General features: G+C 43.9%; 1 protein-coding gene across 2 annotated transcripts in view; it reads right to left on the reverse strand.

The window, feature by feature from the left end:
- Nucleotides 1–9,434, reverse strand: part of ift172 (intraflagellar transport 172) — a 29,996-nt gene extending 20,562 nt beyond the window's left edge. For both annotated transcript variants that reach the window (XR_011038918.1, XM_068342089.1), the window contains exons 1-15: nucleotides 9,265–9,434; nucleotides 8,902–9,045; nucleotides 8,023–8,135; nucleotides 7,894–7,933; nucleotides 7,736–7,801; nucleotides 7,509–7,588; nucleotides 7,317–7,404; nucleotides 6,967–7,181; nucleotides 6,666–6,789; nucleotides 6,390–6,485; nucleotides 6,035–6,196; nucleotides 5,759–5,812; nucleotides 5,412–5,515; nucleotides 4,548–4,633; nucleotides 3,765–3,877 (exon numbers count right to left, since the gene is read on the reverse strand). Coding sequence is in view for 1 of the 2 variants with exons in the window: in XM_068342089.1 (XP_068198190.1) it covers nucleotides 3,765–3,877; nucleotides 4,548–4,633; nucleotides 5,412–5,515; nucleotides 5,759–5,812; nucleotides 6,035–6,196; nucleotides 6,390–6,485; nucleotides 6,666–6,789; nucleotides 6,967–7,181; nucleotides 7,317–7,404; nucleotides 7,509–7,588; nucleotides 7,736–7,801; nucleotides 7,894–7,933; nucleotides 8,023–8,135; nucleotides 8,902–9,045; nucleotides 9,265–9,303 (1,524 nt within the window). In the remaining variant the exon portion in view is untranslated. The remainder of the gene's footprint in view (nucleotides 1–3,764; nucleotides 3,878–4,547; nucleotides 4,634–5,411; nucleotides 5,516–5,758; nucleotides 5,813–6,034; nucleotides 6,197–6,389; nucleotides 6,486–6,665; nucleotides 6,790–6,966; nucleotides 7,182–7,316; nucleotides 7,405–7,508; nucleotides 7,589–7,735; nucleotides 7,802–7,893; nucleotides 7,934–8,022; nucleotides 8,136–8,901; nucleotides 9,046–9,264) is intronic.
- Nucleotides 9,435–16,943: the final 7,509 nt, after the last annotated feature.

Consider the following 16,943-nt stretch of genomic DNA (forward strand, 5'->3'; position numbering starts at 1 on the left):
CCGGTTTTATAAGATGAAAAAAAAGAAAAACACTTTAAAATTTGTGACTTGAAAACTGAAAGTAATTGTGCTTAATTTGAAAGTTTTGACTGTAGTTTGACCCGACTCATCATTATCATCGCTACCGGGAGACCAGCTGGTCGGTGTTCTCAGAGACGTGGCTAACTGGTGACGTGCCGGACGCTAACGTCCGACTAACCGGCTTCTCCTCCGTCCGAGCGGACCGGGACACGAACACCGCCGGTAAGAAGAAAGGAGGTGGATTAATCATCTACACCAACGATAGATGGTGCCATCCGGGACATGTGATGGTGAAATCAACACTGTGTAACCGCGACCTGGAGCTAACAGCTGTTAGCATCAGACCCTACTACCTGGCGCGTGAATTCTCACACGTCATCGTCCTCACCGTCTACATCCCTCCACGGGCGGACCCTGAGACAGCACGAGAGACCATCTGTGGGACCACCTCTGCTCTTCGGACCCGGCACCCGGAGGCGCTCGTCATCATCACCGGTGACTTCAACCACGTCACCCTGGACTCATCTCTCCCCACAATGGTCCAGTGTGTAGACTGTCCCACACGGAAGAACAGAACCATCGATCTGTTCTACACTAATGCTAAGGAGGCATACACCGCCACCCCCCTCCCTCCACTAGGTAAATCAGACCATAACCTAGTGTACCTACAGCCCACCTACATCCCGCTGGTGAAACGGCTGCCAGCAACAACACGACAGGTCAGGAGGTGGTCCCCGGAAGTAGAGGAGATGCTGAGGAACTGCTTCCAGACCACCGACTGGGATGTCATCGTGGGCTCACATGGGGAGGACATTGAGGGGGCAGCTCAGTGTTTTACAGACTACATAAACTTCTGTGTGGACACCGTGGCCCCTGTCAGGACAATCAGGTGTTACCCCAACAACAAACCATGGGTAACCAAGGAAGTCAAGGCTGTCCTGAACAGGAAGAAGCGGGCGTTCAGGAGCAAGAATGAGGAGGAGATGAGGAAGGCCCAGAAGGAAGTGAGACTCTGCCTGAGGGAGGCCAAGGAGGCGTACAGGAGGAAGCTGGAGAAGCAGCTGGGGCGCAACCAAGTGCGGGAGGTCTGGAATGGGATGAGAACCATCACCGGACACGGGAAAGGGCGCAGCACTGTGGAGGGGAACAGTGAACGAGCGAATGAACTTAACAGCTTTTTCAATCGGTTCAGCTCCCCCACCACTCCCGGCTCCTCGTCCCAGGCCTCTCCTGGCCTACAGACCTCTCCTGGCCTACAGGCCTCTCCTGGCCCTACAGACCGCTCCACTGATGCTCCCTCCTCCTGTGCTTCCTCTCCTTCCACCCCTGCCACTTCTCCCGAGCCCACTCCAAGAACTGCGAAGCTCAACGGCCCCACCTCAACCACTGGACTTCCAACCTCGCCACAACCTCCTGCTCCCACCACGACCGAGACCATCATCACTGCAGACCTGGTGACGACAACGCTGAGGAGGCTCCGTCCCTACAAGGCGGCTGGACCAGATAAGGTCTCCCCAAGACTCCTCCGAGCCTGTGCTTCGGAACTAGGGGACCCCCTGCAACAATTGTTCAACCTCAGTCTGCGGCTGGGGAGGGTCCCGTCACTGTGGAAGACCTCCTGCATTGTCCCTGTACCCAAGAAAGGACGCCCTACTGAGCTCAACGACCACCGACCGGTCGCTCTTACCTCCCACGTAATGAAGACCCTACAGGGCATTGGTGGCTGACTTCGTGGAGTGGTGCCAACAGAACCAGCTCCAGCTCAACGTCTCCAAGACAAAGGAGATGGTTCTGGATGTCCGGCGGGCACCTCCCTCTCCACAGCCGGTGATCATCAATGGCAGTGAGGTGGAGGTGGTAGAAAACTATAAGTACCTGGGACTGCAGCTAGACAGCAGACTGGACTGGTCACTCAACTCGGACTGTGTGTACAAGAAGGGGCAGAGCAGGATGTACTTCCTGAGGAGGCTGGCCTCCTTCAACATCTGTCCTAAGCTCCTTCTCATGTTCTATCAGTCCGTAGTCTCCAGTGTGCTGTCATACGCCATTGTGTGTTGGGGTGGGGGGGCCAGGAAAAGAGATATGGACCGTCTGAACAGACTCATCCGCAGAGCGGGCTCAGTGGTCGGGCTGAGCCTGGACTCTGTGGAGACGCTTCTGGGGAGCAGGACCATGTCTAAAATTAAGGCCATCATGAACAACACCAGCCCCCCCCTACACACCACCTTCTCCCAGCAGAGAAGCACCTTCAGCGGCAGACTGCTGTCACACAGCGCCCCCACAGAGAGGCTGAGGTCCTCCTTCGTGCCCCGTGCCATCAGGGGGTACAATGACTCTCTCAGGAGGAGCGGGGGGGGGGGGGGTGGCGAGGTCAGCACGGGGTTGAAAATGGATTTAATTTAATTTAAATTTAATTTTATACTGTTGTATATATATATATATATAAAATTTATTTATTTATTTTTATACTGTTTTTATATTTTAATTCAATTTTATACTGTTTAGATTTTTATACTGTTTATATTTTAATACTGTAATATTTTTAAATTTTATACTGTTTATATTTTAGTTATAGTTTAGTATATAAGTCCTGTTAGTGCTGCATGTGTCTGTCTGTTAGTGTAATGTATGTCTTGTGGTATGTCCTGTGATGTCAGTGTTTCCTTTTCTCCTGGTGTTTATCCAGTATTATTTGTTAAGTAATGCCTGAGCAGTGGATATATGCAATTTCCTCCGGGATTAATAAAGTATCTATCTATCTATCTATCTATCTCAGGTCCAGGATCTGCCTGTGAACACTGACACTAATCTGGTCCGCTCTAATGACTTTTCATTATGTACAGTATATTCTATAAGCTCCAATGGCTCCCAGAGCAAATAATATGTATGTGATTGTGCTGCAATGAGCCACCTTAACACCCCCCATCGCCCCCCGCCTGTAATAAAGAGTCTGTAGTGTCACCCTGGAGCTCAGCAGGACGGTTTTTAATCCAACCAGGAGGAGCAGCCTGTTGGATTCTCCTCAAAGTAGGTCCAACTTCTGATTGGTTGACGTTGTAGGATGTCTCACTGACAGACGTGAATATCCAAAACAGCACATCAATAATCCTTCAGCGTCATTTTTATCACTTCTATGCCGATGACAAACGTGGACATCCAATGTTTATGCGCCATCACTGAAGAATGAAAGGTCTTAGGTATTATAAGCAACAATATAAGTGTGGGTCACAACCAAACACAAAGCTGTAGTCACGTACAAGTAGGAAAACTGAAATCCAAAGTACCCATGCCCACCATATAGCTAGAAAATACTCCTAGTATGTATTTCTACATACGTTAGATACACGTGTGAATGTAGAGTCATCGTCCCAAATAAAAACACAGATTTGTGTGACTGAAGAAGCGCCACATGGGTGCAGCAAAACATTCCAGCCCCGACATCCTCACGCCTCAGAGGAGAGAGAGCAGCCTTGAGATGACCTGAGAGACGGAGCACCAGAGCAACTTCTAGTACAAGCAATGAGAAAATATCAAATAATGTAAGCCCAGTGGAGCAAAACTGCCATAAAACATGTTTTAGGATGGATATAGCTAAAACTTTACACAAGAACCACCCAAAGTGCTGACTTGTGTGTTTTACTTCACTAATCCTCATCCCGTCTCTCCTCTCTCCTCTGCCTCCAGGCTCCCCTGGTGGTTTCCTCTCTTACATTACCTCAGGGTGCTGCCGAGGCTTCACTCACCCGCAGCTTCTTGTCCCTGAACAACAGTTTGCGTCCCGTTTCGTTGAGCTCCAGCCAGTCGATCTTTGAGTCGTGACTGATGGTTCCCAGACTGGAGCCCACAGCCAAGTCCACTGAACGGAGGACGCATCGTAAATGAGCAGTGTTCAGATTGACAGTGATAATAATATTAATAATAATAATCTAACAAAAGTCCACCATTTATTCAAGAATAGAAATAATCCAGTCACGTTGGAGTTCGTAATGATTCTATCAGGATTAAATAGATATTTTTAATCTGATCATATCGAGCCTATTTAAACTTTTTAATTAAAAACAGGGATGGTCCGCTCAGTGAGATCCACTAAATTTCAGGCACACACACACACACACACACACACACACACACACACACACACACACACACACACACACACACACACACACACACACACACACACACACACACACACACACACACACACACACACACACACACACACACACACACACACACACACACACTGTATTGCTTGCCTGCAATTACTTATGGAAGTGCAGGAGTTTAATACTTTCATTATTACCAGTAATCACATGTTTAAACTGACTGATGTTAGCATAATGTCACCAACATGATCATCATCCTGCAGAAGCTACAGGCTGAAAATGTCTCGGGCCTTAGCTGTCCGCTGGGATGAAGACGCTTTATTTATTACATTAATGAGCAGCAAACATGTCGACTCAGCAGTTTCCTGCTGGAATGCACACCAATCCCACAAAGACTTTTTATAAACACAGCCTCACCGATTGCAATGGTCTTGATGTCGATCAGATATGCCAGCTTCTTGTTGTCTTCGGCTCCTTTCTGCGTCCTCTCATTCAGACGAATGCTGCACAAACGCACACGGACACACACTTAGTGAGCAGACCAGTGAGTGTCGCCATAAAGGAATCCACACCAGAGTAATATTTAATTGGTTTCAGTAGCTGTTCCTGGTGCTTCCCATGATGCCCCTGGTCCTGATGCTGTCACGCTACAGCCCGCCGTCAGTCCTGACAACTCTGACAGGGGTGAATATTTTAAGGTGGATGTGTGCTAACTAGCACAGTGATGCTCCTGCTCCAGGAGTCTGACTGACATGACACAGGAAATGTCTGCACAGCTCAATACACCCACCTAGTGGACAGAGCTGGAAACAGGCATGATCGGAGCAAAGCAGAGCGGTCTAACCGTTAATGTTAGTGGATTTGGAGACATTAACGTTTATAAACGGTGACGTAAGACTGACTTCAATTTATGTCCCATTTCGTAAAATCTACAAAAAAAACATTATTTCAACAATTTCAGAATTCCAGAGACATTGGCTTGAACGGCTGTCAGAAATATGTTACTAAAGGTTCTCATGGGGTCACTAAAATAAAAATGTTTTTGTGCCCCAAAACATCAATTTATTTGACATTTATTTGATTTTGAGCCAAAAAACTTCTCAGAAAAACACCTAAAGTCCTGAATCAATCTAAGAAACACTTTGACTACTGAGCTGGGATGTTTAATATTCAAACAGACAGATTGCTGCAGTTTTATCTTGGTGTAATAATTATAATTTAGTTATTAATGAAATTAATAAATAACTTTATAAAGTGTGCTGCTGGTGTGACTGGATTCACCTGGTGAGGTGAGGGTTCATAAACTCGGTTCTGACTGATCCCAGGATCTCGTTGTTGTTGTACTCCACCAGACTCAGCTCTCCAGCATTAAAGATCATACAAACCTGGAAATAACAGGAAATACAGCACAGGAACAACACAGAGGTGAGGTGAGGGCCACCGAGCAAGGTGGAGTTATTCTAATAAAAAAACAGAGAGATGAAGGACCTAAATGAACCCAGATTAATTATTGATTTAATAATATAAAAACTTTTATATATCGTGTCTTTAAATTTCATACAGTACACACACACACACACATACACATCCTATAACAGCCTTCTTAACAACAATATCTATGTACTTACTGATTCATATTCAAAGAAGAATTTCTCGTTTCCCCCTGAACCGGGCCACGGAACCTGAAAGACAGGAGTGGAGCCTCATTTTCAGCCAATAGAACGATCTGAGGAACATTCACCTCAGCATCCTGGGAGAGGACATAAAGAAAACCTACCATACATGACACAAGCTTGTTTTCAGTGGAATCAGCACTAACACACAGCAGTTTTAATACCCATCGCATCAGGATGGTGCATTGGTTTCTAGGGATCACTGTCAGCGTGTCGGGGGTAACGTCCCACCTCACTCAGTCTGTTGGTCAGCATGTCGCCCAGCAGGAGCGTGTCGGAGGTGTGAGCCACCAGGTAGCGTTCTCTGCCCAGGATTTTCACTTCCTCTATCTCGTAGCCGTAGTAGGACTTCAGGATCACACGTCTGCCTGTTGACAGGTTCTTCACGATCACCTGGAGGCGGAGGTTGAACAGTTCATTAACATCCTGACAAAGAGGGGAAAAAAGACTAAAACTAAGCCCAAAAAAATTCTTTCACCTTTGTTTAACTTGTATTTGGAAACAAACAATGGGGTGACTTTGGTTTACATCATACATCAGCATCACCAGGTGACGTGTTCTCTCTGAATCGTGTGTAGAACTCTACCTGGCTCAGGCCCACGTAGGTCACCTCAAACTTGCTCTTGTAGATGATTCTACGCAAGCAGCAGTCAAACATTTCCACACCGCCGCACACAGTTCCCTGTGAACACACACACACACACACACACACACACACACACACACACACACACACACACACATTGCTGAAGGAAGCTAATATCTAAAACCAGGTTGGAGGGTACAACAGGAGGCAAACTGACAGTAAGGAATACGAAGCTCACATCATGGATCAAAATAATGAGAGGAGTGTGATATTTACAGCGCACAGGCGTGATCCGTCTTTCTTCCACGAGAGGCTGGTGATGGTGTAAAGGTGACGGATGTCTTTGGGCTGGGCTTCCTGCCACTCCCCTTTCCTGGGCGCCCAGTTAAAGACCCGCAGCCTGAGAGGACCATAAGAGACAAACCAGCTGAACCTTACCCAAAAGATCTGGGGTACTACAAACGTTAGCATGGACTCAACTCACGTCATCATTGTAGAAATGAACTACAGTAATGAGCTACTTAGAGCAGACAGGCGCTGCAGAATTGTCCGTACATCTGAGACGGCATCTCCTCACCGATCGTAGCTGCCGAACACGACCGACTGTCCGGTGGGGCTGCTGGTCGCCACGGTGAACTCCTTCTCCGTGGAGTCGTGGGTGTAGTCGAAGGTCTGCAGGACGCGACCCTCCTTGGTGTAGGCTACGACCTTCTTGTCGCACCCACCAACCATGATGCTGTGTACACCCCAGGCCAGAGCATAAGGTGGACAAGGGTGCTTCAACAGCTTACCCTAGGTCAGGGAGAGAGCTGTGTAAGACAACACACTCCGGTGTGTGTGTGTGTGTGTGTGTGTGTGTGTGTGTGTGTGTGTGTGTGTGTGTGTGTGTGTGTGTGTGTGTGCGTGTGTGTGTGTGAAAACGAGTACCTGAGACTCTTCTGCAGCTTCGTCTTTGAGGAAGAAACGAACGACGGTCCCGTCAGCATGGCCAGACAGGAAGCCTGTGGCAGAAACACTACAGAACAGAGACAAATGACATCAGTGGTCGTTTGAGAGAGCGGGTCGGAATGCTGTTTTACAGTTTTTATGTCTTTCAGCTCAATAAAGGGTGGTATTTACTTCGACGCCAGCGACACGACGAAGGAGTCGGTGCCGTACAGAGCTGATGATTTGTTGGTCTGGGTGTTGGCGAGGCGGACCTGGAGAACAGACAAAACAGAACATTTTTCATCACGACTACTGCTACAGCCTGTCTTGCTGCGTGTGCACCTGATACCACACTATTAGCACATTCAAACACAACGGATTTAGCAGTAACATGAAGATGAATGTTCTTGCTGACTTACTTTGCCATCCATTAAGCCATAGACAATCGCATGCTCTGCAAGCCAAAGCAGGCTAATCACAGGACTCTGCAAAACAATGAAGCAGCCGACGCATAAAAAACAAGTCATAAATAAGTGTTTCAAACGTTTGAGGTTCATTTTTCATTTTGTTGACTTACTGTCTGCACAAATTTATTACAAATTGACTTCTTTTCGCCCCTGAGAGAGGGAATAACATCGATTAAAATAAAAAAATATTAAATGATGATGAATATAAGCGAGGCATGGAACAAGCCAATGAACATTACCAATCTTCTCCAAGTCGGTACACAAAGATGATGTTGTCAGACTGGCCGATGGCGATTTTGGTGGAGTCAGGTGAGAAGGCCATGTCAGTGACGACGTAACTACTCTTTCCACACTGACAAAAGATCAAATGGATGATTAGAGTCACGCCACAAAGCGGTGATGTATTATAGTCGTCAGTGTTTGTGTGTCCGTCTGTCCGTCCACCAAATATCTTCACAACCGTTGCAGATAGAATGAGGAAACTAAAAGCACATTTCTCAGGCAGCAACGGGGATAAAAATGAGATGAGTTTGAAAAAGTAGGTCTTTTGTACAGTGGGGGTTTTTTTTGTGTTTTTTACTGCCTGTGGGTCTGAGAGGACTGTAATTTCATCATATGTCATGCATATATGGTACATCTGACAATAAACTTGACTGGTTTTTTTTACTATTCTTTTTGCAAATATCTCATGAACCGGATAAGATAGAAAGATGAAGCAAAAGGCGTTACATTCAGGGAGGGGAGGGTAAGAGAATTAGATCACAACCTTGACCTTGAAAAACTAGGTCAAGGTTAAATGTTCACTTTTAGGCCTTTTTATTTACACATCTCTGAAACCTGATCAGACATGATCACAACACAAAAAACAACATTTTCAGGAAGCCAGAGGCAGGAAAACGTGAAGGTCAGGGTAAAGGTCTATTATTATTATTATTATTATTATTATTATTAATAATAAAATGTTGAATTCAGGGGTGTCGCGGGATGTTTCAGGCTGACTTCCCACTTAATCACCGGATCTGATTCATTAACATCTGAGTGTGTCCCACGACCAGCTGTGATATTTCCACTAAAGGTGACGTCACGAGCAGGTTGTCGTCACCGCTCTGACCACACACCTTGGGGTCCTGGGGTTTGGTGGAGAACTTGTCCCTCCTCTCCCCGTGCTCGTCGTACAGCAGCACCACCCGGTCCACGGTGCACACCGCCAGCCGGCCGCCGCTCGGGGCCCACGCCAGACACGACACCTTGGCGGCCGCCGCCTGGGAAGACCGGGACACGGTTAGCAGCAGCTAGCATTAGCCTAGCATCTCCACAGCTAGCGTTAGCTCACGCTATCTCACTCGTTCCGCTCTGTTTTGTGGACGTGAGTGGATTACAGCCGAACCACGTGGCGGCATTACGGCTCGGCAGCTCGTTCAACTGACAAACGGTAACTAACGGTCACCGCTAACGGTCACACATCCGGGCACCGAACTCACCTGGGGCGTCAACAACGTCTTTAGATGCTTCAGTTGCATTTTTTAAAAATGCGTTAAGATGCCCACGTCATAACATCTGCAGCGGGTTCTAGAGGGATTCGGTGGAACCCACAGCAGCGGGTTCTAGAGGGATTCGGTGGAACCCACAGCAGCGGCTGTTGGCGGGGCAGCCATCTTTGTTCTAAACACAATCCGATCGCTTAGTAACGGCTCTGAAAAAAACCTGCCTGTGACGTCACAGAAGAACTGGGGTTTTTTTTCCAATTCTCCTTGCTACTAATATTTTAAACATTAATATTTAATTTTTTAAAAATTATTAGAATTTTTGAAACATTAAATATTAGACTTAAACATTGTGTTTGCGCAGGAAATACATTTAGTAAAAAATTGTTTCCTCACATGGAGAAATGGGTCAAATCTGAACATCATTAGTCATTAAAACTTATATTATAATACAAGAACATTACACTTAAGAAGCAACGTGTGAAAATGTCACGTTCGCTTGCGTTCTACACACGATTAAAAACAGTGTAGCACTTGTTTCCTTTAGTACTTGTATATATTGTGTTCAAAAGAACAGTGAAGTCTGTCTGAAAGCAGAAAAGGAAATGCACATTTTTTCAATCACTGTTTTATTTTTTATTATTAATGACTCTAAAGTCTTTGCCGTTTGCGTGAATACCTGCCAAACACTCGTATTGTGCTTGTAGACATAATACGTACATAACCCATCACACGTCACTCATTGTGCCTAAGATTTCTTACTGTTTACTGTCTGCAGCAGGTTTTTGAGGTTGTTTGGTGATGGTTTGGTGGTGTTCAGTGTGAACTGAAATTTGAGGTACAGTACAACAATCACCTGCTGTTTTGTCCTGCGACCCAGAGAATTCCTTTTTTTTACACCACATAAATCTTTGGGGGGTTTTGTTTTATAGTATATCCTTAGGCAGAGGACATCGGGACTCTGTTATGATTAATATGAACACGTTTAGAGTTGCATGTTTGCATCTGAACTCTGACATTTAGGGTTGTACATTTAAAACTGAACTTTTCTGAACCTTAGTTTTTGGTACAAGTAATGTTCCTCCCTGAGAAAGATGACCTTCGACCAAGGTAACGTTATAGGTTAAGTTCAATGGCCTCATCCTTTATGCCAGTGGATCCCAGCTTGAGTCTTGGAGTGACCCCTAACATAATTTCTTCTTCCAGCCCGAATCTAAGTCACCTGGTGTGTTCGTTCTGGGTTCTTTCTGGTTTGTGGTACTCCACGAAGCAGTTCTTCTTCTTTGGGATGCAGAGGTAGTTATTACACTTGATGCACTTGATGTAGGTTTTTCCAGTGCATCCTTTTGCTCTGCACCTTTGGTGTTGTCCATCATATGTGACATATGGACAGCTCCATACTCCAGTGGTGGGCGGTCAGGGCCAGCAGGCCTTCTCTGGGGCGGCAGTGGCTCAGCGGTAGAGCAGACGTCTCGTAGACAGATCGCCCCAGCCATCGGTGGATCAAATCCCGCTCCCGCCATGATGTCACCAGGAGTGTGAGCTGATGGTGGGAGGTGTCAGCTCACCTGAGCAAGTTGCCGTCCCCCCTACAAGCAGCTCAATTTGGGGCGCGTTCCAAAGCCGCTGCCCGTCACTCTGCCTCCCAATGTGTGTGTAGTTTGATGTGAATCTATTAACTGCATGCTTACAGGCCCTGTATACTGTCAACTAACCTGAGTGACCATGTAATTTTCCCTTGCGGGGATCAATAAAGTATACTTCTTCTAACATAACCAGAAATCATGATATTTATGATAAAAGTTCATTATATTTTAATTCATTTTCCTTAAATATATTCAAATATATGTATAAATATATGATTATACATTGGGATATAATGTGACATAGGCCAACACTAGGTCAGTGTTTCTATTTTTAGATTAGAGAGGTTTTATCCAATCAGAATTCAGCTAGCTTGTGTTGCCAGGTTGAATGAAATCTGCCCAGGACCTTCAGAATCTAGAATGGAGGTCTCCCTGCACTGTGAGCAAAAGGAAACACATAGTTAATACTGTAGATAGATGCAATAGCCAATCAGATCACGAGTTGGCCTTCTAGCCCCTGTTAATTAGCCCACGTTGTCCTGACATGTACGTGTCCTGTGATTGGATACTCACTCTGAGAAGGCGGCGCTATGCAGACGCACATTTAAAGAAAAGCTCACATGTGTCAAACTCAAGGCCCGGGGTCCAAATGTGGCCTGCAAGAGCATAAAAGGGCAGTGTCTAAAAATAAATAGGTCAAAAGTGTGCTTTGACCAAAACTACATTTCCCACAATGCAGTAATTAAGGCCATTTAGCTTTGACAAAACCATTTTGAACAAAGTTAATGTCCTAACTTGTGTTTGATGTTATTTTTCTTTATTCACTTGGATAGTTTGGACTGGAGTACAAACACTCCCTCTACAAAAAGGGTCAGAGCAGACTATCTGCTCAGGAGGCTGAGAGCTCCTTCAGCGATAGGTTGCTTCACCCGAGATGCGTGATGGAACGCTATCGCAGGTCCTTCCTGCCCACGGCCGTCAGTCTACGACCAGAAGTCCTCCCAGCAGACCACTCACAGAACTCACAGAACTCACAGAACAAAACATTGTAATTCTGGATGAACAATGTAATCTTCAATCTGTAGTGTATATTTTTGATGTGTAAATATAACTGTAAATGTCTGATAATATATATGTTAATGTGTTTACAATATGTGAATATGTAAATTTCATATGTTGCAAATGTTAATATGTATATTATTTCAGATCCTTGATTGATGGAGTTCTGTGGGTTTTCTTCATCCGGTCTAGATGGGAAAATATACGGATCTATGGGGTTGCTGAGGGAGCCGGAAGCAGTTCCAATCCATGACTTCATTGTGGAGAAGTTACTCTGCGAAAACCTCGAAATACCTGACGATACGCCACTGCAGCTGGGAAGAGAGCCCCGTGTGCTCAGTCCACAACCACCTGAGGACCAGCGCCGAGATCTGTCCTGGTGAGATTCCTCAGCTTCAAAACAAAGGAAAATGTTCTTCATTCCGCCTCACAGAAAAGGGGCTTTACCTGGAAAGGGAGGCGGACAAACCTGGACAGGGATTATGCACCGCGTATCCTTCAGAAAAGAAGGGCATACGCAGAACTACGCAAGATCTTGAAGGAGCGCCAGATCCCGTTCCAAACTCTGTATCCAGAGCGGCTTAAAGTCTAATATAACGATGAAACCCAGATCTACGATGAAGCGGCTACGGACATGTCACACAGAGGATACCCGGTAGAGGTCATCAAACCTCCAGAGTCTCTGATGGATAAACTGCGACAGCTGACATGGGAGAGGAGCAGCGAGCGAAGGGGAGACGCGCCCCACTCCAGACCAGAGCTGAACTTCAAGGAGAGACCACAATCTTTCAGGCGGGCTGCTACTCCAACAACTTAAATTAAGACTGGTCATGTTTTCTGGTAAATGACCCCCCGCCCTTTATTTTCCCCCTCCTTCAAGCATTTTTGCCCTTAGATGTCCGTTGGCCCAGACAGGTGTTGTTACAAATACAACAAAATTACATCTAAATGGGGAAATGTTGCTAATATCTGGTCAACCTGGACAAAGATATTAAATTAGAAACTGTAAGACTACATGGGGCAGTGGGGGGCAATTCAGCGCAGCTATCTTAAATGGGCCCCCTCTTCTGGCTTCAGGGAGGGGCCTCCCCTAGAGACTGTAGGGTCACAACAAAGAGCTCTGAAGTGGAAGTCATACATAATTTTGTTATACTGTTTATTTTTTTCTTTATGGTTTAGTATTTCTTTTCTATGTCCACTCCCTGTCAGTTCCTTCAGGGAGGGGGAGATTTCCTAGGAAGTATACAGAGATGGACTTTCGTTTACCCTTATGCAAGGTAAAACTTTAAAAGTAGCCTCTTTTAATGTCAGCGGTATACATAGTCCAATCAAAAGAGGGAAAATTTTGTCCAAATTACAAAAAAGAAGAAATTCAAATCGCTTTCCTACAGGAAACACATTTGAGTGATACAGAGCATAATAAGCTAAATAAAATGGGTTTTAAATACATTTATTCATCTTCTCATAGATCAGGGCGCCGCAGGGGAGTGGCCGTATTGATATCTGGTCAAGTTAAATATGAACATGCGTCAGATATTAGGGATATGGAAGGAAGGTTTGTTTTGGTTAGTGGGAGAGCTAATGGAGCTTTAATAACCCTCCTGAATGTCTATATACCCCCGGGAAGTGACTGGTTATTTTATAAGAACATATTTGAAATGATGACTACAAAAAGCCAGGGCACTTTAATCTGTGGAGGGGACTTCAACATTCGATTGAATCCCAGATTAGACTCCTCTAATGGAAAGTCTGATTCAAGGGTTATCAGTAAGAAAGTAAATGCTTTGATGAAAGAAGTGGGAATGGTCGATGTTTGGAGAGAAACGTACCCTTCTGGAGGAGATTTTACCCACTTCTCCTCACCTCATGCAGTTTACTCCAGAATAGACTACTTTTTCACCTTTGGCAAAGACTTTCACAGAATAGGACAAAGTAATATCGGTCCGATTACCTTATCTGTCCATAGTCCCATCTACTTGTCAATAAATCTAGATAATGAACCAAGATCATTAACCCACAAATTAAGGAAAAAATTAGAAAGGAAATTAAAGCATATCTAGAGCTGAACGATAACGGGGAGGTGACACCATGTGTGCTCTGGGATGGGCTTAAAGCAGTACTCAGAGGGAAAATAATAGCTATCTCGTCATATGAAAAGAAACTCAGAAGAGAAAGGCTTGTTAATTTAGAAGGGAAATTAAAGGAATTACAAAGAGACCATGTAGAGACTCTGAATTAAGAAAATGAATAATATAAAAAAGGAAATACATGGAATCAATACCTTAGAAATACAGAAAATGCTGTTATTTACAAAACAACGTTATTTTGAAGCCGGTGGAAAATCTCTCAAACTCCTCTCTTACAGATTACGTAGACAATAAGCAGACAATTCCTTGTACAAAATAATAAATCCTTACTCGGGGAACATTGACACAAATACTGAGAGAATTCAGCAAAGTTTTGAAATGTATTATAAATCATTGTACTCCCAACCAAAAATGAATAATGACCTTCAGATTGATTCATTTTTAACCACTCTTAATTTACCAACCGTCACCAACGAACAAGATGACAAACTTGTCTGAAATAAAAGTAGGAGAATTAAATGCAGTAATAAGTGAACTGAAAACAGGAAAGTGGCCGGGCGCAGATGGATTTACCTCTGAGTGGTACAGGACTATGAAAGGAACACTGACTCCAGTATTATTGAGATCTTTCAATTGGGTGTTGAAGAAATAAATTCCGGCCTCCTGGAGACATGCCATTATTTCTGTATTGTCAAAGGATGGAAAAGATAAGTTGGACTGCAGCAATTATCGATCAATTAGTGTGTTGAATACAGATTATAAATTAATTACAACTATCCTGTCCAAATTAATTGAAAACATGACCAGAACTAATTCATTTTGACCAAAATGGCTTTGTAAGACAAAGACAAACGCAGGATGACATTAGGAGAACTTTGCATGTAATAGATCAGATTTCTAAACAAGGAATAGAAGCAGCCATCATTAGTCTGGATGCCGAAAAGGCTTTTGATTCGGTCAGGTGGTCCTTTTGGTATAAAGTCTGAGAAAAGTTTGGTTTTCATAAATCTATTATTGAAGTATTTGAAGCCCTATATGATAAACCGTCTGCAAAAATAAAAGTTAATGGTCACCTTTCTAATCCATTTATCCTTGAAAGAGGAACGAGACAAGGCTGTGGCTCCTCCCCTCTCCTCTTCTTTATTTATGGAACCTTTGGCCCAATGGATCAGACAAAATACAGATATTGGAGGAATAAATATGCCATCAGGAGAAAATAAATTGGCCAATTTGCTGATATATCTATCACAACCTGTGCAGTCACTTCCAAAACTGATGGAACTGTTAGAACAATATGGGTTGTACTCAAGATATAAACTTAGTATACAAAAAACACAGATAATCACCTTTATCTATAACCCATCTAATCACATCAGAAGCAAGTACAAAATGAAATGGGACGCGGAATCAATTGGATACCTAGGGGTAAACCTAACAAAGGATATCACAAAATTGTTTGACTTGAATTATAACCCCTTAAATTCCCAGTAGAAATCAGATATTTTGTGTTGGAATGTTATCCCTTTCTTGAGTTTAAGTTCCAGGGTGGAATCCATCAAAATGAATATACAGCCCAGATTGCTTTATCTTTTCCAAAACCTTCCAGTATTAATACCAACCGAACAATTCAAGGAATGGGAAGTGTTGATATCCAGGTATTTATGGCAAGGGAAAAAACCCAGGATCAAGTTAAAGACCTTACAACTAAGCAAAGAGAGTGGAGGTATGGGTCTCCCCTCCTTGAAAGACTATTTTTTAGCAGCTCAGTTGAGTCCACTGGTTTGCTTAAGTACCCCAGTTTATTCAGCACGTTGGAAAGACATTGAAAAAGATAGACTATTAAGAACCTGGCAGGAAACTGAAAACTTGCGATTTAAATGATTCCATTAAAGTGCTGCGATGGTGTGCTTATGACACCACATTCATCCCGAACAGATGTGATGGTGGATTTAAGATTTGGGCTTCTAAAGGTCTAACAACTTATCTTACAGACATGTTAACAATATATTTGGAGTCAGTATCCCTTTTACCTTTGTTGCAGTTTATATGGGAGAAATTCATCTTGATGGATGGAAGAATAAAAAAGTTACCATAAGGAACTGTCTGAAACCCCTTGTCCCCACTATACATGAATGGATTGATATTATTTATGAAATTTATGAAATGGAGCTGCTGTCATACTCCCTCAAAGTTCAAAAGGCCAGATTTTACAAAATTTGGGGAAAATGGACTCAGTATATCAAACCTATAAGACTGGACTTCTCCTAAATTATTGGAAAAAGGTCAGGAAAATTTGACCTATGTGTTATTGAAATTGCTTGGGTTTTTTTTTCTTCTTTGCTTTATATGCACACACACACACACACACCCACACACACACACACACACACACACACCCACACACACACACACACACACACACACACACACACACACACACACACACAGACACACACATACATATATATATGACAGCTTCCTAAGTTTTTTGTTGTTGTAAATACTTTTTAAAAAAAAGAGCAACACAAAAACTTAATCAGGAGACCTGTGAGTATTTTTATGATAATGTCATTGTATATATTGTATATGTGATTGAGGCTGAAAGGAACAGAATATGACATTGTCACTTGAAGGTGCTCTTTTAAAATAAAAAAGTCTGTCAACTGAAGCTGTGTCTGGTTAGTGTGGAAGAGTGTAACCTCAAAGACTTCATTGTTAATGTATTACTGTCATATTCTATTATAATATTTTGATGGCGGCCCTTCCACACAGTTTGGGCCATTACGTACTGCCTACGACATCTCTGGAGTCTTCCAACACAGGCATGAATCTTACTAGATTGACAGATAAACACAGTTTCTCCTCTATTCCACGAGGCTTCTAATGATGGCTGGTCTCGTCTCTGCTCCTAACCTCCGTGGGGTGTTGTCATTTCTATTCATAT

Source organism: Antennarius striatus, chromosome 19 (assembly GCF_040054535.1).
Source record: "Antennarius striatus isolate MH-2024 chromosome 19, ASM4005453v1, whole genome shotgun sequence".
NCBI classification, from domain to species: Eukaryota; Metazoa; Chordata; class Actinopteri; order Lophiiformes; family Antennariidae; genus Antennarius; species Antennarius striatus.